Source organism: Crocodylus siamensis, chromosome 1, assembly GCF_052110815.1.
Source record: "Crocodylus siamensis isolate JL-2025a chromosome 1, ASM5211081v1, whole genome shotgun sequence".
Lineage (NCBI taxonomy): Eukaryota > Metazoa > Chordata > Crocodylia > Crocodylidae > Crocodylus > Crocodylus siamensis.
In genome coordinates, this window is record NC_143395.1 from 180712791 (window position 1) to 180734259 (window position 21469).

General features: G+C 44.6%; 1 protein-coding gene across 3 annotated transcripts in view; it reads right to left on the bottom strand.

Annotated features, from left to right (window-relative positions):
• USP34 (ubiquitin specific peptidase 34) overlaps positions 1-18370 on the bottom strand; it is a 242410-nt gene extending 224040 nt beyond the window's left edge. For 2 of the 3 annotated variants that reach the window (XM_090050232.1, XM_090050214.1), the window contains exon 1: positions 18095-18370. In XM_090050232.1, the coding sequence (XP_089906358.1) occupies positions 18095-18137 (43 nt within the window). In that variant the 5' untranslated portion in view covers positions 18138-18370. The remainder of the gene's footprint in view (positions 1-18094) is intronic. The other variant, XM_090050223.1, reaches the window with a different exon arrangement.
• Positions 18371-21469: the final 3099 nt, after the last annotated feature.

Sequence of the window (21469 nt, forward strand, 5' to 3'; positions counted from 1 at the left end):
TCTGACACTACTACTACGCTGTTCCATGGAAAAATAAGTCTTTGGTTTTAGTCAATGGGAGCAAAAGAACCCTAAGCCACTGGGCAACAGTCTTTGTCAGAAGGCTGAACAAAATGTCTCCTGCCAAAACCAGGAACTACGCACTTCCATGAGCTTCAGAAATATTGCCATCTTGAGAGGATTTTAACCCCCTACTTAATCTACTACACTATAAGATGCTTAAGACTTCCCATCAAATAAGAGATCTTCAGGGCTCTCAGTTCCTCAAGGTCATCTTCCAGTCCCATCTTTGCAAGGACTCAACCCTCTCTCATCAAAATCAGGATGCTGAACTAACTGGTGCATCTGATTTCTCATGATTCAGCAGGCATGAATTGTTGTTGCTGGCCCAGTTGATGATATATATCAGGGGCAGGCAAAATGTGGCCCGCTAGGCCATTTTATCCAGCCCACGGGCCCACCCCCAAAATTTAGAAGATAAATATTTATCTGCTCCTGTCTGCCTGTCAAAGATGATCCAGGGGGAGCAGGCAGCAGAACACAGAAGCCCAGTCCCAAACCACCCCCAGCCATTTCCCTGCCTTCCTGCCCTGCACTGCTCCAGCACAGCATGTCTCCTAGCTGCATTTCCAGACCACGGGAGCACAGGAACCACACTGGTACCCAGGGAGGGTATGTAGGGCAAGTCGCACATACACAACCCACCATAACACATGCACCTACAACCCCTTCATACTGCCATACATGCAGATCCCCACACCCACTCACGTATCCCAGTCACCCTCCCCCCCACACAGTCCCCCACAAATCCCATACACACCCATACCCCATATATCCACACACTCCCAACACCTATTCACCCCAATATGCCCCACATACCCACACCCTCCCCTCACACCCCACATATCCACAGCCCCCCACAAATCTATACTCATCCCCTCCATGTCTCCTACCCCGACAATATACAAGAGTAAGACTTCATTTTAAGCTATTATATACAATTGCCTCTACATACAGTACATAAACCCATGTAAACCAAGACAGAAATAGTTTTTGAAATCAAATTAATGAAAGATTCAGATGTTCACTTTTTAGAATATAATTTGATATTTTTCTGGTTCTGAGATGGCAAAACACCAAGGGAGTACTTCCAGGGGCAAGGAGAGGGACTGCTGGTGGCAAAGGTCAGGGCATAGAGGGAAGGACTCTGTCACAAGATGTCAACCAGGGGGTGGACCATGCGTCAAGGGGCAGGGCTACCATTGCAACCCTCAACAGCTTGCCAAAACTCAATAAGCAGCCCCCCCAACCAAAATAACTGCCCATCCCCGATACAGACTCTGCCACTCACTCAGGCACTTCCACAAGGCTTTGTGTTCCTTGTTTCCCAGATTGCTGATTGCACCCATATTTTCCACCACACGCAAGCCACAGTCTGGCTCCCCAGTCAGGAAGAAAACAGTCAGCCACATGATAACCTACTCCATTTTCTCCAGCTGGTTTTAATCACAAAACATAAAAATTTGTTCAAACATAAAAGGAACTACAGTCCACAAAAAATGCTAACCAACGGCGTTCTCAACCTTGGAGGGAGGCCAAGGTTAGCATCACTCAGTTACCTCCTGGCCCCCCCCCCACAAATTCTCCTACTTCTCCCTCCTTGCCCCACCCCTCCTTAGAGCTCCTAATAGCGTCCCTTTCACCTACAAGCTGGATTTGTAGACCTTCACACAAGGCAGGCAAATCAGCTAGCAGGGCTGAAGTTTTAGACTGCAAAAAAAGCAAACTTTAACAGGCTCAGGGCAATAGTAAGGAAAGCACTACAAGACCAAGGACTGAAGTTGAAAGGAGTGCATGAACAGTGGTTGGTTGTTCCTCAAGAACTCGATCCTCAAAGCCCGAAAGAAGTCCATTACCATGCAAAGAAAAGGTAGCAGAAGGGCTGGTAACCCCTCTTGATTTAAAAGGGGTCCTCTTGAGAAAGAAGAAAGAGGCATACAAACAATGGAAGCTTGGGGCAGTCCCCCAGGAGGACTTTACAACAACAGCTCATACTTGTAGGCAGCAGATTAGAAAGGCTAAAGTGAAGACTGAATTTAAACTAGCTACAGAAATCAAGGACAATAAGAAGTCCTTCTTTAGATATGCTGGGAACAAAAGGAAAACAAATGGAAATGTGGGGCCGCTGCTTAACAACTCGGAATGCAGGAGAAAACTGAACTCTTGAATGACTACTTTGCTTCAGTATTTCACCGGACTAAGGAGAAAATCATACTAAATAAGGTTCATAATGGGCATGGTGGGAATGGCCACCTTCCTATTGTTGACCGTCAGGTGGTGCGTGATCAGTTAGGAAAGTTAGATATTTACAAGTCAGCAGGACCAAATGAACTTCATCCAAGAGTGTAGAAGGAGCTCACCGAAGTAATCATGGGACCTCTAGTGAAACTCTTCCAAACCTCATGGTGCTCGGGGGAGGTCCCTGAACACTGGAAGAGGGCCGTGTGTCCATCTTCAAGAAGAGCTGAAGACAGGACCCGGGCAACTATAGGCCAATTAGCCTAACTTCTATCCCAAGGAAAATCCTGGAAAAATTAATGAAGGAGTCTGTGTGTGATACGCTTGCAGAAGGTACAATTCTGAATGACAGCCAACATGGCTTCAGCGCAGGCAGGTCTTGTCTTACCAATCTCATCTTATTCTATGACCACTAAGTAACTTGCCACCTGAATGAGAGAGAGAAGGTTGACACTGTATACCTAGACTTCCAAAAGGCCTTTCATCTGGTATCCCATGATGTTCTCATGTAAAAACTGGAGGATTCAGTCCTCCAATTGGTGGGTAGGAAGTTGGCTGCAGGGTAGGACCCAGATAGTTGGATCTGTATCGTCCTGGCGAGACAGGGCCGGTGGTGTCCCTCAGGGGTCAGTGCTTGGTCCAGTGCTTTTCAACATCTTTATCAATGATTTGGATGTGGGGGTGAAGAGCTCACTGGCAAAGTTCACAGAGGACACCAAGTTATGGGGGACTATGGCCCCACATGAAGATAGACTGCAGATACAGGCGGACCTAGACAGGCTGGCAAGTTGAGCGGTTCGGAACCAGATGAAGTTCAACACCGTGCTAAGCGTTGATGTGTTAAGTGCTCTATCTGGGGACGGACAACCCCCAACATACTTACAGTCTCGGTGGCACCAAACTAACTAGCACCATGACTGAAAGGGACCTAGGGGTAAAAAAAGACCATAGTATGAACATGAGCTGTCAGAATGATGCTGCAGCCAGCAGGGCAAACAATACTTTGGTATGCATCAACTGATGCATCTCAAGCAAAACCAAGGAAGTGATTCTTCTGCTTTACTCAGCACTGGGAGACTGCAGCTGGAGTACTGCGTCCAGTTCTGGGTGATTCACTTCAACAAGGATGTGGAAAAGCTTAAGAGAGCTCAGGGAAGAGCCACCAGTATGATCAGAGACTTGCAAGGCAAGGCTGTGGGATTTGAGCCTCTTCAGCCTAAAAGGAGAAAGCTGAGAGGGAACTTGGTAGCAGCTTACCACTACATCGGGGGGGGGGGGGAAATCAAGGGCTCAGCAAACAACTGTTCACCAGGGTACCCTTGGGGAAAACAGTAGTAATGGCCACAAACTCCTGGAAGACCCTTTCAGGCTTAACACTAGGAAAAACTTCACAGCTAGGGTGTCCAGACTGTAAAATAAGCTCCCTCTAGAGGTGCTATAATCACCTAACTTGGAAACCTTCAAGAGGAGACTGGACAGTCACCTCACTGGTCTTTCCTCCCAAGTGCAGAGGGGCTGTATCCAAAGATCTTAGGAGGTCCCTTCCAGTCCTTTACAATCTATGACTCTATGAAACCCTGTTACAGTTTCAAAAAGTATCAGGTTCATTTTAGGAACATTTATGAGAAATAAAAAATAGGAAGACAAAATAAATTAGGCTCACTTAAGTAAAGTGGCCGTGGTATACTCATACAAGTTAGACTCCACAAGCTGACTGGTCCATGCCACAAATAATTTAGAATCAAAGAAACATAGAAACAAGGGGCTTAACTCTACTGTGTACCATCTAGATTCGGTCAACCCTGCAAATTCACTGCTCCCTGCAGCTGGAGGTACAATCTACACTAAGGCGTATTAGAAGTCTATTCTTTTTCAGTGCTCCAGCTTATCACTAGCTAAAAAAGAGATGGTAGCTAAAGGCTTTTCAATCCCTGCATTTATCCAAGAGCAGCATGGTAAAAAGGAAAATGGTTCAGCATATCTGAATGACAGCAAGGAATAATGGATCCCTCCCATGTAGTTGGGATAAAGTTAGACAAGTCTGTGATTTGAATCCTGATGAAACATGTCTTGCATTCGAAATCTTGTCCAATTTTCCCACCTACATAGTTGGTGCAATAAAAGATCTCACCCTAAGTAATCCTTGCTTCTTACAAACATGGTAGCATTTCCAGAGTCTGCAAAAATTCCATCACCTTGGCTGTGGCTCATCATTTTGCTCAACAGCAATCAACTGACCCTGATCAATTTCACAAAAGTTAAGGATAAACTGTCTCTGCTCAAAAATTTCACTCAGAATTTTGGTAGAATAGTAAAAAACTGTACCTCAAATATTCTGTACATGCAGAGTTAGAAACCTGATAACTTTGGCAAATAAAAGGTAGTTTTCCCAAAATATTCAAAGTTTTACAAGAATATTTCTTTCAAGTTTCAGCATTCTTACCCACTTGTTCCAAGGTCCTATCTGGCCAAAAGAGATCAAAAACATGACCCCTTCCACCAACACCATCATCTGAAAATAGTTAAGTAATTTTTTAAACTACCCATGAACTTCATCTTTTGACAAAGACCAGACCTGAAAATTGCAAAAGTGAGGATGCATAAGATTACTCATGATTGAAAACAGAGTATTATATTGAAAAGTTAATTAAAAAAGAAAGCCAGAAACAACAAGCCAAGCATCTACCCATGTTGGTATCTTTTCTCAGGACAGTCTCATGATCGATCTTCCCTGTTGCAATCAAAACACCCTTCTCATATATTTCAGAAACATCCATTTGTGTCATATGTTGTGCAACCTAAGTGTATATGGTGGGAATATATTAACAACAACAAACACATAGTTATAGTTATAGCTGCATTTAATTCCAGTACAATGCTAATGTAAGAGAAATAGTATAGAAAACATTTAGCAACTGGCACACCCACATGCCTCTGAAGATTGGGGATGTCCCTTTTTTCAGGGTTTGAATATCCCATTTGGAGCAAGTGTAAAAAACAATTTCAGCTACTTCACCCAGCCTGTGAAAGCATTTTCACACTGGCTACCTGAACTTATGAAACCAAGAAACTAGCTAATCCACATACACCTCAAAACACACCCTGTGTATGCTGCCACCCTGCTTTGCTACTTGCAAACTGCATTTAGCCAGCTCTCCTTTGCAGGGCCTTATACTTTTTAGGACTTTGGGAAAAGGTAGAAATGCCATGCCCTCAGGCTTCTCAACAACACTACAGTCGTCTACAGGAAGTTTTCTGGGCTGGACTTGGTTTAGCATTTCTCATCTCTCCTGCCCCAGAGGTGAGCACTGGGGACAAAAAGGAATGGAGTTCATTAAGGGAGGTATGCAAAAAGACACAGAGCTGTAGGAGAGGTGAAGACAAAGAATCGGACAGTGACAGGAAGAGGAACTCTGATAAAAGGGGGGATAGGAATAAGCAGCAGTGGGGAACAGTGAGGGAGTAAAAAAGAGAACATTTCAGCATAGTAAAATACAAGGAGCATCTCAAGGACTGAACAAATATAAAAGGATAGCAATATAATGCACAGTAGGGGCTGGTGGAAAGAGAAACATAGAATCACATATAAAAGATAAAATACAGGAAAGAAGTAGGAGTTTAAGAAAACAACAGAGAGGTTTCAAAAAAGTAAATATTTTTCCTCCCTCCTCAAAATGTCAGTGCACCATTTGTGGTCCACTGCAATGTTTCAGACAATTTGAGAAGCCATTGCTGTCATGCCCTGTTAGTCGCAACACAGAGACAGACCCAAACTGAAAAGCTACCTGGCGAAATTAGAAGACAGAGGGATGAAGGCTACAAAGTGAAAATGAGTTCTAATGCTCTAATATGGGAAGCAGACAGGAGCAAAGTCAGCAGAGAACAACTCAAAACAGGGAGAGGAAAGGGAAATGGTCCTCATGGCACAGCCCCGGAGAGTACAGAAGTCCCTCCACAGTCTTTTAAGATTCTGGGGACAAAACCTCAGGATCAAACCAGCAAGGATTAGAGTAAAGAAATAACTGATTTCCAAAGCACTGCCCATCTAAATGCTGTATATAAAAATGCTGACCCAGTCATTACCTTACAAAAGTAACCTACCCCACTGTAAATCAGAAGTACTGCCCAGGGTGAATCCAGGCAACTGCGACACTGCTCCTTTCTGTTGTCTGTGTACGTCACTGGGCAGTTCCACTGAATGGTGCTCAAAGTCTCCTTAGATAATGTTCAAGGGGCACTGGGTGCTACCTGGAGTCTTCTGCTCAGTGTCCTCCTTTGGCAATTGGTTATTAACCTATAATTTGCACTCATGTTTCTTTTCCTCATGATTTGTCCACAGACCAGATCTTGCACATTTACTGGCCTCCCTCCAGTTCCTGGTGGCCTATAGCCATTGTCAGTATATAGCAAACAGGCCTGTTTCCAAAAGTCTGTAGCCCCACAAAATCCCAGAATCACCTGATCAACCTCCCCCTAGCCCTGGCCAAACTGCCCACTGACCAAACCAGGAAGACAATGCTGCCTGAAGGGAACCAGGGCAACTACAAAGTTGCCTTCATTTTCCTTCTTCCTCCCTGTTTACATCATGAGGAGAATTATTTACCATAGTGGAGTCTTTGCTGATGACAAGTATAGGAGGCATTGGACTAGAAGCAGGTTATACTTATCTCTAATTTTTAGTTCATATTCATTTGGAACAAGATGAAAAACTGGTAGCTACAACAATCAGAATTGATGCTCCTGGTTGAAGTACTAGTTCTGGTGTGCACAGTGTGCTGACTCACACAATATCTGAAGATAACATTGCATATACTACTGAAGTAACAAGTGCATGGATATAATGCATATTCAACTATATATATCACATTAAGTCTCACAATGGGATTGTAGAGAGGTAACAGCTGAGCGCCAGACTCCCAAGCATTGACCCTGAGATGTTGCAGAGTCGCTTGGAAGGACTGGATGTATTTAAGTCAGAAGGCCCGGATGAGCTCCATCCGAGGGTACTGAAGGCACTGGCTGATATCACTACACAGCCATTGGCAAGAATATTTGAGCACTCAGGGCGCACAGGACAGGTCCCGGACAACTGGAAAAGGGCCATTGTGGTCCCTATTTTCAAGAAGGGGAGGAAGGAGGATCCAGGCAACTATGGGCCAGTCAGTCTCACCTCCATCCTTGGCAACGTCTTTGAAAAGATTATTAAGGCTCATATACGTGAGAGCCCAGCAGGAAAAATTATGCTAAGGGCAAACCAGCACGGGTTCATAGCAGGTAGATCATGCCTAACTAATCTAATCTAGTCTCTTTTTATGACCAGGTTACAAAACACCTCGACGCAGGAGTAAGGGTTGATATCATTTACTTAGACTTCAGGAAGGCCTTCAATACAGTATCCCACCCCATACTGGTGAACAAGTTAAGAGGCTGTGATTTGGATGATTACACTGTCTTGTGGGTGGCAAATTGCCTAGATGGTTGTACCCAGAGAGTGGTAGTGGGTCGGTATCGACCTGGAAGGGAGTGGGTAGTGGGGTCCCGCAGGGCCTGGTCCTTGGACCGATACTCTTCAATGTCTTCATGAGTGACTTGGACAAGGGAGTGAAGTGTACTCTGGCCAAGTCTGCGGATGATACAAAACTGTGGGGAGAAATGGACATACCGGAAGGCAGGGAACAACTACAGGCAGACCTGGACAGGTTGGACAAACGGGCAGAAAACAAGAGAATGCAATTTAACAAGGAGAAATGCAAAGTGCTGAACCTAGGGAGGAAAAATGTTCAGAACACCTACTGCCTAGAAAATGACCTGCTCAGTAGCATGGAAGCAGAAAGGGATCTTGGAATCCTAGCGGACTCCAAGATAAACATGAGTCATCAGTGTGACAAAGTCATCAGAAAAGCTTAACTGCACGTTAACTTGCACCAGCAGATGCATGACAAACAGAATCAAGGAGGTGATACTTCCCCTCTATCGGACGTTGGTCAGACCGCATTTGGAATACTGCATGCAGTTTTGGGCACCACACTTCAAGAGGGATGTGGATAACCTGGAGAGTCCAGAGAAGGGCCACTCATATGGTTAAGGGCTTGCAGGCCAAGCCCTACGAGGACAGACTACAGCACCTGGACCTCTTCAGCCTCCACAAGAGAAGGTTGAGAGGCGACCTTGTGGCTGCCTATAAATTCATCATGGGGGCGCAGAAGGGAATTGGTGAGGCTCTACTCACCAGGGCGCCCCTGGGGGTCACAAGAAATAAGGGCCATAAGCTAGCAGAGACCAGATTTAGACTGGACATTAGGAGGAACTTCTTCACAGTTAGAGTGGCCAAAATCTGGAATGGGCTCCCAAGGGAGGTGGTGCTGTCCCCTACCCTGGGGGTCTTCAAGAGCAGGTTGGATGGGCATCTGGCTGGGGTCATCTGAACCCAGCACTCTTTCCTGTCTATGCAGGGGGTCGGACTTGATGATCTACTGAGGTTCCTTCCAACCCTAACATCTATAAATCTATGAATCAACAACTAATTTTCCACTAAGCAGAGGCCACTGGCTCCTTACACACAATCAAGCACAGTAGGTGACAGCCAAAGTGCTCTGCTCAAGTTATCCTCTTGGCAACTCAGCTATTAACCTACCATTGTTCTTATTTCCTCACAACTGGTCCCACAAAATTAGCCTTTACACATTTAGTAGCCTCCCACTAGCCACTAAGGGAGGGGAGGGGGGAGGAGGTTGTTGCTGTTCTTGTTGGTGGGCCTTGGCCTACCATTGTTTCATAGTTTCTAGGGTCAGAAGGGACCCGAGTAGATCATCTAGTCCAACCCTTGCCATGGCAAGAAAGAGTACAGGGGTCAAACGACCCCAGCAAGGTGTTCATCTAACCTCCTCTTAAAGACCCCAGGGTAGGAGCCAGCACCACTTCTCTTGGAAGTTGGTTCCAGATCCTAGCCGCCCTGACAGTGAAGTAGCGCCTCCTGATATCTAGCCTAAATCTACCCTCTGCCAGCTTGTGACCACTATTCCTGGTCACTCCTGGCAGTGCTTGGGGGAACAGGGACTTCCCCAGTGCCTGCTGATCCCCACTGACTAGTTTATAACAGGCCACTAGATCCCCCATCAGCCTTCTCTTGTGGAGGCTGAACAGGTTCAGGTCCCGTAGCCTCTCCTCATAGGGTCTGCCACGCTGACCCTTGATCATGCATGTGCCCTCCTCTAGACCCTCTCCATGTTGTCCACATTCCTCCTGCACTGCGGCGCCCAGAACTGGAAGCAGTACTTCGACTATGACCTGACCAGTGTCGCATAGAGGGGGAGGATCACCTCCTTGGACTTGCCTGAGATGCATCTGTGGATGCATGACAAGGTACGGTTGGCCTTCCTGACCGCGTCTCCACAGTCGGCCCACGTTCATTTTGGCATCAATAACGACTCCAAGATTCCTTTCTGCCTCTGCATTGACGACAAGGGAGTTCCCCAGCCTGTAGGTATGCTGCTGGTTCTTCCTCCCCGGGTGCAGTACCTTGCACTTGTCAGCATTAAAACCCATCCTGTTCTCATTCGCCCACCCCTATAACTTGTTTAGATCTGATTGCAGCCTATTCCTCCCTCCTAGCATGCCCACTTCTCCCCACATCTTAGCGTCGTCTGCAAATTTGAACAGGGTGCTTTTTTTACCCCTTCGTCCAAGTTGCTGAAGAATATGTTGAACAGTGCAGGCCCAAGGACCGAGTCATGGGGGACCCCACTGCCCACATCCCTCCAGGTCAAATAAAACCCATCTACCACCATTCTCTGGGTGCGGCCTTCCAGCCAGTTAGTGACCCATTTGACTGTGTAGGTGTCGACACCACAGTCCCCTAGTTTTTTAATGAGAATGGGGTGACAGGCAGTGTCAAAGGCTTTCCTAAAGTCCAGAAAGACTACATCCACTGCTACACCTGCGTCAAAGAATTTTGTGACCCGTTCACAGAAGGCCACCAGGTTGGTCTGACAGGACCTGCCTCTAATGAACCCGTGTTGGTTGCCCCTAAGCATAATCTCCCCTGCTGGCCGCTTGTGGACATATGCCAGAATAATTCTCTCAAAAAGCTTACCCAGGATTGAGGGAAGACTGACTGGCCCATAGTTTCCTGGGTTCTCCTTCCTCCCTTTTCTGAAAATGGGAACCACATTGGCCCTTTTCCAGTCCTCTGGCACCTCTGGATGTGGATGCACCAAACAATGATGCACTGGCTGCTGGAATCACAGGTGGCCACTGTGGTTCCAGCTCTGACCTGGGCACAGGGCCAGAGCTGCTGCTACCACGGTTGCTGTGGGTGCAGGTCCAGAGCCAATGCTGCGAGTCAGTGATGGGATGACAGTGCAGGTCAGGGAAGGGTGGGTTGCTATTGTTGCTGGCCCAGGGTCAGGGCAAGAGCCACTGCCATTTGCGAGCCATGGCCAGGGCCAGGGCCAAAGCTACCATGTGCTCTGTGCTGGGTTAAAGCCAGAGACATCACATGGGGCAGGCAGTGGGAGGGGGAAGAGGGGCAAGTGGTAAGGGAAGCAATCCTGCCCCCCATTTTGATTTCAATGCCTTTCTAAATAATGCCCCAAAAATTGTCAGGTTTTTGGTTGCTACTGCACCACTGTCTTTAGAGAAATACCTACAATGATGCCAAGGTCTCTTTCCCAAGTTATAACAGTTAGTTCAGAGTCCAGCAATGTGAACATACAATTACGGTTATTTTTCCCCCCCATATGCATTACTCTACATTGGTCAATACTGAAGTTCATCTGCCACTTTCTACACACAGTGTTGTGAAATCTTTCTGCAACTCTTCATCATCATCTTGGGATTTGATTATACTGAATATATATAGTATCACTCACTAACTTTGGCATTTCCCTGCACACTCCCTCTTCCAGATCATTCATAAAGATATTAGACAAGCCCAGCACAGATCCTGAGGTGGGAGGGGAGGGTCACACTAAATGACCTTCCTCCATCCTGAAAAGTGAGCATTTAGCCCTATTCTCTACTTCTTGTTTTTAACCAGCTTTTGATACATAAAGGAACCCTTCTGCCAAGCCATAGCAACTCAGTTTTTTAACATCCTTTGAAGAAAGACCTTGTCAAAAGCTTTTTTAAAAAATCCAAATATATCAAATTTCAATTGGATTTCCCTTGTCCATGCTTGTTAACTTCCTCAAAGAACTCCAGCAGACTGGTAACAAAGATCTGCAGAAACCAACTGAGCAGGAACTTTCCTGCACAGGAAATGATTTGGCCCCACACTCCGATTCTAGTGGAGAAGATATACAGTACACCTATAAGCACATTAAAACAAGTTTACATTTTCCTTTTATTCATCCAGAAGAACATATCTGTGCAACTAAACAGGTCTGCTTCTACAATCTCACCAATATCATTGCTAGGAGGATGCAGAACAAGGCCACCAGAAGAGCTCTACTTTAAAATCATTTACAACATAAAACCTTTCAAGTCACCATTATGTAGCTCTTCCAACATCTTTCCTACCCTAAAGTATTTTCCAATGTCATAATACTGTGTCATTCCATACAAGAAAAAGGTACTAGCTGTGTCCACAATATATCACAAAACTCAGAAGAACTGGATTGACTCAAATTCAAGCAAAGAGTTTTCTCTCTCTCCTGTATGGGGGGAGCCTCATCTTGAATTAAAGTATGGAGCCAAGGCAGGTGGGCTGCTGTGGTTCCAGCTTGGACCTGGGCCCAGGGCCACAGCTGCTGTTACTACCACTGCTGTGGGTGCATGTCCAGAGCCAATGGTGAGAGAGTCAGCAATAGGATAACAGTGCAGGTCAGAGAGGGGTGGGCTTCCACTGCTGCTGGCCCAGGGTTAGGGCCAGAGCCACTGCCATTTTCCAACTAGGCCCAGGGCCAGAGGTACCACATGCTCTGTGCCAGTTTGGTGCCAGAGCCACCACACAGGGGCAGGCGGGGGGGGGGGGGGGGGGGAGGAGCAAGTGGTAAGGGGAGCAAACCTGCCCCCTTCTCTGCCCACCACTGCTTTCCTCACTGCAGCAGTAGGGAGTTGGGTATTAAAACAACCCTCCATATTATACCAAATTTACAGATTTTCATGTATGGAATCTAATTATTGGAGAGGTCATCTTAAATTCAAAGTCATCTTAGAGTTGGGTAAATATGGTATATCTCTCATCTTCAGCATTACTGATTGAGTAGCTTGTGCAATGGGAAAGAACTATCAATCTTCAGTAATATAAAAAACACGTACATTTCAACATGAAAGAAACAAACTACAATATTTTAGGTGAGTGCATGTTATTATCTGGTCTAAAAAGTTGCAAAGAACACAAAATGAAATATTCTAATTTTGGAAGTCTATGAACTAAAACACTTCTCTTTCAGATTTTTTGTCTTCTATCTTGCACATTGTAAAACACTTTGAAGTTATCCAAATGCTGTTTTTATCTTTTATTCTCACCTTCCTTTTTGCTTTTTAAGATCTGGTTATCTTTTCTGTCAGTTTTATTAAGGGATGTAGTCTCCATTTTATTCCCTGACCCCCTTCTGATTATTCTGGGCCACTTAAACCAGGCTCTACAAAGCCCAGGCGTGGAGACATCCCAACCAGGGTGGAAACTATTCATATGCAAGAGTCTATTTTCATTTTTTCAAATTGCTAGTCTCTCTCTTTACAAAAACAACCATGAGGAACAACAGAAGTCAGTCACTAGGTTTGAAAAGTCCAAGAATCCACACCTACAGCTGAGACAAAATGAATATCTCCACCCGTCATACTGAAAAACTTTTTAAACTATGAACAAGTCAGTCATCTAAACAACTCCACCACAATCCTGAACAGGAAAAAAAGTGACAATGGTGAGCAGGGAATATTTCAGTCTGACAGCAACAGTTGTAACTCAAGACTGTTTTAAAGGTCTACCCAATACAGCAAGCATTCAGTCCAAGTAAGATAATAATACGGTTGTAAATTTAACAACCACTGAGTGAAGATGATAAAACAGGATTCTGTCCACAAGACTAGCTAATATGTTTCATTTACTTATTACAAAGCATGTTTAATGTCCACAAACAATAAATCAATTAAATACTATTTACAACATAAAATATTTGGAAACATTTGCCAACATTATAATTAGCTGACAGTAGTGATGCTCAGATCCCAAAACCAAGTAAGCACTGTAAAATCCTTTTAAAATTAATTCCTACATACAGGCACACAGCCCTAAAACTGAAGCAGTAGACTGAATATTGCAACACGCTGAAACAATTCAGAAATTGATCTATTTCACCATGAAAAAATAATTTCACTAAATTCAGGCTTGCTAAAAGAAAGTTGAGCTGCATACAAAATGCAACTAGAACCTTCTCTGTCTCCAGAAAGATCTAGCCTTCCTCCATAATGTCCCCCTGTAAAAAGCTAGAAAACCAAATCAAATATCTTCAACTCTTAAGTTATAAAAGTGCTGTTTCAAGTTACATAAATACTAACAAGAATCCTGAAGTTCACTAGTTCCAAGTGTTTCTGGAGCTTGAATTTTGAAACTGACTGTTTTGTACTTTGAGGGAAATTCTGCAAATAATTTGCCATTATGAAGGATATAGAGATACTTGAGGCATTTTAATATGTCCATCTGTTTCTTTAATGATTATCTGTTATTGTGTGAGCTACAACAAGGTGATGCTACACATACAGAAACAATGACCTGATAACAACTGCAGTACAGTTTACCCCTAAAACAGCAGTTGGTAACATTGTTCGATTTAACCAGGTTCAAGAGACACAGCAGAAATAGAACTTTGTGAACAATAAAAAGGCAAAGTCTGAAATATAGGACAGATCCTGGCAAAAACTACTGCCAAGAAGGCTGAACCGCATTTCCCAGAAATGGGAATGCCCAAGATGAACTAGACCTCCTTAAGCTATAGATGAGGGACATGGCTATAGAGCTCTTAAAAACTTTTTCTTTCTTCTAGGGTTGGCAAGCTAGTCAACTGACCAGTCAAATATTGTCAGCTGACCAATCAATTGACAGCATATTTTTGACCAGCCAAAGATTATAGCAATTTTACAGAAATATGACTTTTGATACAATTCTTAATGGAAAATTTGTGCTTTTTCTGTGTATTATTTGAACTTATTGGCAATTTTTTTTTTTTTTTTTATGACTTCTGACTGATATTTGACCAGTCAGTTCACCAAACTTTATCTGACCGGTCAAATACTCAACCCTACTTTCTGGTTATGTTTTGTTCTTATTATTGAGCTTAATCAAAACTTTGTTTCTGAAAGGGCTGTTCTGGGTCACTGCATTCAACAATGGCCATAGCCCCTGAAGCAAAGAGTTGAAGACAACCAAACTCAACCAGGCCTGCCAGGAGTAATCACAGTTATTATACCAGTTGCAAGGAGCCTAGGGACCCAGTCTAAAAATTACAAAATTCCACCCCAGACAGGTGAAGACAACAGGGCAATCTCCTGCAGTGGTATACGCTAAGACATTAGGAGGGGGTCAAAGGTACAGCTAGCCCTCAACTATGACAGCAGTAACCACGACAAGGTCTTTGCAGTACTTGCCAAACGAGGAAAGCAGCCAAAGAATTTTATACAAATCCACTAAGCTGTCTGCATAACTCCTTTTCATAAGGCTTTAAGAGCCATGATGTACAAAAATATTCCATTTTTAATCCTTCCAACATTACCATTTTCCCCTACATGATTTCTTATGTATATTTATCATTTTACAGTATTTTCTATATTTCCCAGGATTAATATATTTTCACAGTATACAGCACAATTATGCAAAAGCCTGCAAAGCACAGACTGTACATGTATGTACATATCTGTACTAAGTGGCTCATGAACTACTTGAATGTTTGTACAGCACCCAACAAAACAAGGCCCCATCCTGATCAAGGCCTCTGGACAGTACTTTAATATACACATTGCTAGAGAACAAAAATCAGGATAATCCCCACTATACTGACAAATACTGGCATTCAAAGGAACCAAGGAATGGCAGCATGTTAATGGCAGGGTTTGATTCAGGTCACATGACTGCATAAGGACTATAAATACACTACTGTTTACCACTAATACTTCAGTGTTCCAGTACAGAATTTGAGCACCATTAATAAAACCTATAAAAACAAAGTTTCTTACGATTTTGTTGCAAAAAACCACAAAATTACCAATATAGTAAAAAGCTTCTGTCTTCATTTCCTTCCTTGTTTAATGCTGTAAAAATGTGTAAATTGAGAGAAATGGTTCAGCTATATAAAATGTAAACCCAGAACACTAAACAAAATTTTAAAGTGAACTTTTATACTGTTTCCTTTATACTACCAAAATGGGAAACACTCCATTAGGATTTTGGACATTTCCTATGGGAATTATTGACTGAATTAAGTTAGTAGTCAAAATCACAACATAAAGCCATTAGCTTCCTTCAGCCAGTCTTTAGCTTCCAGGATAGTCCCTGTTTTGAGGCAGTTATTGGGTTTTTAAATTGTTGAAAATCAAGTCTATTGGACGAAAACAACACACTGACTATTCTGTTCAAGAAACACTGCCTGCTATGCAGCTGTTTAGCATGTTTAAATGTAATACCTAAATTCTGTATTAAAGAAAAAATATTAATCAGTACCATTCACAACAAGCACACACTATTCTGAAACAGGTACTTAAATTTAGTACTTATTCATATGGAGAGGCCTAAGTATTACAGGTAACAGAATCAAGTCTACAGGATCTCAGGTCCTTAATGAGTTCTGGCAGCAGATGCCCGTGTCCACACAAAGGTCAATGCTGGATTAGGGCTCCATTTCCACAAACCCTTACACATGCGCTCAGTCCAAATTTAGGCTACAAGAAATATGAATGCACTTAAAATCAAGTGTGTGCCAAGAGTCTGTAGTGTCAGGGCCTAACCTGGGAAACTGCATCCTCCTGTACTCCCCAAAGCTGGCAAGGTCCTATGAATAAAACAGATCCACAGGTATCTCTCTACAAAACAGTGCATCATGGTCCAGCCATTTATTTTGTACAAACTACACCAAATAATTGCACCATAAATATCATACTGAATGATATCAAAAGGAAGCGTCTTGCAGGGGTAGTGGGGCAGGGATTGGTTTGCTTAATAACAACCGTCAAAGCAGGACACTGGCTGCCATGGTCCTCTTGCTTTACCTGTGGCAGGTTAGGGTGTTAGGTCTATGCTGCTTCAGAGTTGATGGCAGTCCTATGTAGACTTTAGATTATGGTTGTATGGGATGGTATAGCTAGGGATGATCATACCTCAGGCAGGGGGTTGAAGCTGCCTCTGGAGGTCCCTCCCAGTTCTACTTCGCTATGATTCTACAATTCAAACAACTGAAGTGAGGTGCTGCTGATAAACTTCAGTTTAGCTTCCTGAATCTATCAAGACACTATTTCAGCAGTTTCAGTGAAGAGGCAATCCCAAATGCTCAGCAAAAGCAGGAAAGGAAACTGCTGGCAGTCTCTGGCTCCCACATTTTGGTCATGACCTCATTCTTTACTACCATTTTTCACAATTACTGGATTAGGTCCTTTTCTCTTTTACATAGCACCATTAAAATATAGTCAAGTAATGCCAGGTTGCCCATTTAAAGGTATAAAAAAAATTAAGACTAGGGCTCCCTCTAATTCACTCTTACATGTTGTTTTTGCAGGTGGCATATATTGTTAGACTAAACATAAAAAGGTTGCATTCAGCCTCATCTACATGAGTCCTTGGTTCTGTGGATTTAAGACAGCCTTCTGTGTTACTTGATCAGAGTGAAGAGAAAGACGTTAAATACAGAGCAACAGCATCACATCATTTGCCCTGGTAAATTTACAAGGAAAGCCTACTTCCCTTTTTCAAATTCCAAGACTAGAAAAATTATGTTCCACAAATATGCAGAACTATGGCATGCATTATTGACAAATCATTATTAAAATAACAATGACATATCAATGAAACCCTTCCTTTTAAGCAAAGGTATAACCATCTCAATCCCAAACGTTTCAAAATGCTTCCCCAACTAAATCTGTTCCAGAAACCTGCTACCCTCAAGCATCACATATTACCGATTATGACTAAAAACAGTAGGACACATGAGTCTTGGCTGAATTTCCACCAATTATCAGTCCACTGCCAAATGAAGCGGTCTCCTCCAACCAGCAGTAGTCACCACACAGATACACCACTGACCATACAGCTAGTTCAGTCAGTCCACTTGGCATCACCTGGCACCTTAAACATCTTATTAAGAAAGCAGCACCTCCAGCTAGAAGGGTTGGTGATAACAGGATAAATACCACCCTAAACAAGTCTAGGTCAGAACAAGATGTCAGCCCTCCAGACTCGGCCGGGTGAGGGGCCTGTGTAGACAATCACGGGCTCTCTGAAGCTGAGCCTCATCCCCAGCCGCCTCCCCCCCGGTCCTGGGGCAATCAGGAGCATTTCAGGAGCGGGGCCGCAGCTGGGGAGGAAAGGGCAGGTGAGAAACAGGCGCGGATCCGGCGGCACTTGAAGGGCGCACGTGAGCAGGCCTCGCAGGAGGGAAACATGGCAGGAGCCGGCGGCGCGGCCTGCCCCGGGAGGCATGCGGACACAGCGGGGGGAGGCCGCGGGACGCGCCGGGCGCGGGCCCGGGCCCGGGCCCGGGCCCCACACGCCGCGCGCAGCACCTGCGCGCGGCCCAGGCCTCGGTCCCCTCCGCACCGGCTAGGCCTCAGGCGCCGCACCGCGCTGCGCGGGGGGAAGGGCCGCACTTACTCTCATTTAACACCTCCAGCAGCTCGGCGCAGCTCTCACACATTGTTCATTAACAGCAGCAGCCGCCGCCGCCGCCTCCCCCCGACCATTGATTGATCCGCACCGCGCCGCCGATGCGTGATGGACGGGGCGGGGCGGGGCGAGGCCGACGAGCCGGCGGCGGCGGCGGGAGGAGAAGCCGAGTCACTCAGTGGCTCCCGGGGACTCCACGCGCCGCCATTTTGCTGAGGGGGAAGGAGGTGGGGGGTGGAAGCGGCGAGCGCTCGGCGCCGCTCGGCTCTTTCCGACCCGGCGGCGGGCGGAGGCGGCCGAGCCCGAGCCCCTCCCGGGGCGGGGCGGGGCCGGGGGCGGGGCGGGGCGGCGGCGCGGCCCGGGCAGATAAAATGGCGGCCGCTGCAGGACTGGAAGCGTTCGCTCCCTTCCCCCCACACCTGCTGTCTTCCCGCTCCCGGTAGCGGGGGCTGCACTTCCCTCCGGCAGCCTTACGAGACAGGCCCAGAGACCTCCCATGGGAAACCAGCCCGCCCCACCGCGGCTTCCGAAGTGCAGGGGAACTGCTCTGGGGTGTTTCGGGGGGGAAAAGAAGTGAAAGATTTCCCGAGTCCAGTAAGGGGGCGGCCTTGGGTGTCAAGAGGGGGAAGGGCTGCTCTCAGCTGCGCAGGGGGAGGGTGACGCCGCTGAAGCGCACGATTCTTTTTTTCCAGATCCTTCATTTTTGGTGGTTACAGGTTTCCCTCTCTGACTGCTGGGGTTAGGTTCCTGAGAATCATCCTGGTTGGCAAGACAAAAGGGAAAAGGGCAGGTGGTGGGCTGCTGCGCAGCTGTGGAAAAGTGTGGTTACTCAAAACTGTATACTGTGGTCGCCAGAATGGTATACAGACTATTAACTGTGGATATTCAAAACTCTGGTTGGTGAGGGGAAACTGTATTTCTGACTTAGCTTGCAGCTCGTGGGGCAGATGGTTTTGTGGGGAAAATTCTTCACAGGCTGAACTTGACGAGAATGGTTTGGGTGGATGGTTGGGTCAAGTTGGGCCTATGCTAAAGCCACATATCAACACTGCATCTTTTCCCCCTGGGGTAAATCTTAAATGACTTGTGATAGTATTAGATAGGAGCAATTTTATGTTTTCATTTTTCATGTTTACAACTGTCTTCCCCCAGCTCCCCCCTTCTAGACCTGGTTGAAATGGCCTTGCTGGGTAGCATATGCCCATGTGCTGCCTATAGGAAATGTAATATTTTTAGGAAAGGACACTGGTCCCTAGAAGAAAAAATACCCAATCTCTACATCTTAAAATACAAGCTTTTTTTTATAGAAATACCAGAGATGAGTTCTTGAGGCAAGCAGCAGTTTTCAAGGAAGTACCTTTTGCCTCCTTGCATACCTGTATTTATGTAGGCCATATCTGTACCTCTAGAGATAAATATCTGTCCTATATAAATAACACAACCTCAGGAGACAGTGAAATCTCCATAACTGGAAGTTTAAATGCAAGTTACACAAATATTTGTGTGGTATAGTTTAAGCACAGATGACCTTGCCTAGAGTAGACAGTTTGACTAGATCAGTGGCTCTCAACCTTTTTTTGTACCAGGACCCACTTGAGACTGATCACTGATGTTTACGACCCAGTGCCCCTCACTCCCAACCTGCTATCCCTTGCACCTAGTTCCCTGCCCCCAGTATATTGGACATGGGGGGGCAAGCAGCCCCCTGCTGGCCAGAACTCTGCCAGCCTGTAAGGGAAAAGCCACAGTTTTTTCTCCTTTAAAGGACAGTCTGTTGTTAAACTTTAAAAAAGGATTAACAAACTTTATTTGCCACCTTCATATATTCTTGTGACCCACTTTCAGGTCATGACCCTTGCATTGAGAAATGCTGGACAGAGGTCTCTTCCAGCCTATTATTGTACAGTCCTAATATAAGGTAGCACATTATCTCTAACTGCTTTTTTTCCTGAAGTCTACATTTTCTACCTTTATTTGTACAAACTGTTCTTTTCATTTGGGTAGTACCACCCAGTGGTGAATTTGTGTATTGTTCTATGGAGATGTATACAAGGCACACACAACAATGAAAGTAATAAGTAGGAACAGGTGTGATGGAGAAGTTGCAACTTAATTAAATCAAGCACAGTGTTATTACATGGCCCTAGTACAGGGCAGAGTTAAGCTTATTCAGAAAGTACAATGGAGGCAACTATGTAGTTCAATATATTTGGGATTTCCTTTTATACATAAACCTACACATCTGTATAGATCATGTACTTCAGTGAAACTTGTTGGCATTTTTTATCTAAAGTTGATTCAATTGGCTATTAGATAAAAGTCCCAGGCAAGCCCCACTGAAGCACACAATCTATACAGACATTGGCTGAGCTGGGCCACACCAAGTTTGAAGTAAAGCAAAAACCCAACAACTGTGCAGGGTTTTTTGGCTTGTTTGTTTTGTTTTGGGTTTTTTTTGTTTGTTTGTTTTTTTTAAACACATCTCTTCACAGTTCGCTTCCATTCCCTAGCTTTAGGTAAAGAGAATCAAGCTATGTAGGGAGGGCCAGTACAGACATTCTGATAGAAAAACATACAGCTAAGGGACCTACTGATGTATTGTTTGCTGCTGCTGTTCAAAGCTAAATGATCTAATAACACATTATTGCACAAAATGAGTGACTATTTTTGTATTTAAGATATTTGGCATTGATATTTAATAAGTAGACCTACTATTTTGGAAAAAAAAAAACATGTAAAACTGGCCAGTTAAAAAAAAAAAAAAAGTATTGATCCTCATTAACCTAGGAAAAAACAAATCTAAGGGGAGGCATTATTCCTAGTCCTCCAGCAGCTAACTTTTCCTTTTTAAGAGGTGGTTCAGTCCTTGGCATTACTTCCAGGGAAGATTCTATTGATAAATAAAGAGCGTCTGGTCATCCTACAGCAAAAATTCTTTAACAGGGTCCCTCCTTCATCCTACCCCCTAATAAAGCAAAGGCAATTAAAATGTCTAATTTTAGGGACTGAACTCGCCATCCACCAATATTGGGATACGTCCCTGACTTATACAAGGGGTAGAGAAAGGCATCAAAGATTCCTCCTAATTCCCACCTACACACCCATCAAAGAGCCAATGTGGCTAAAATGCCTTAAGCTCAAAAATAGCAAGGATGATGTAGCTTGTCCCTATGCCAGAGAAGGAATAAACTTTCTAAGATGTACTCAGGGATGAGGTGGCACCAAAACATTTATTAATGCAGACTTGGACCTTATAGGCATAATTTGATTCTCAATTAACAGTATAAACTTTTGATATGAGGGACACTTGCTTTGTTCCATTTATTCCAGTAAGCTAACATGAAAAGACAATGTTAGATAAGA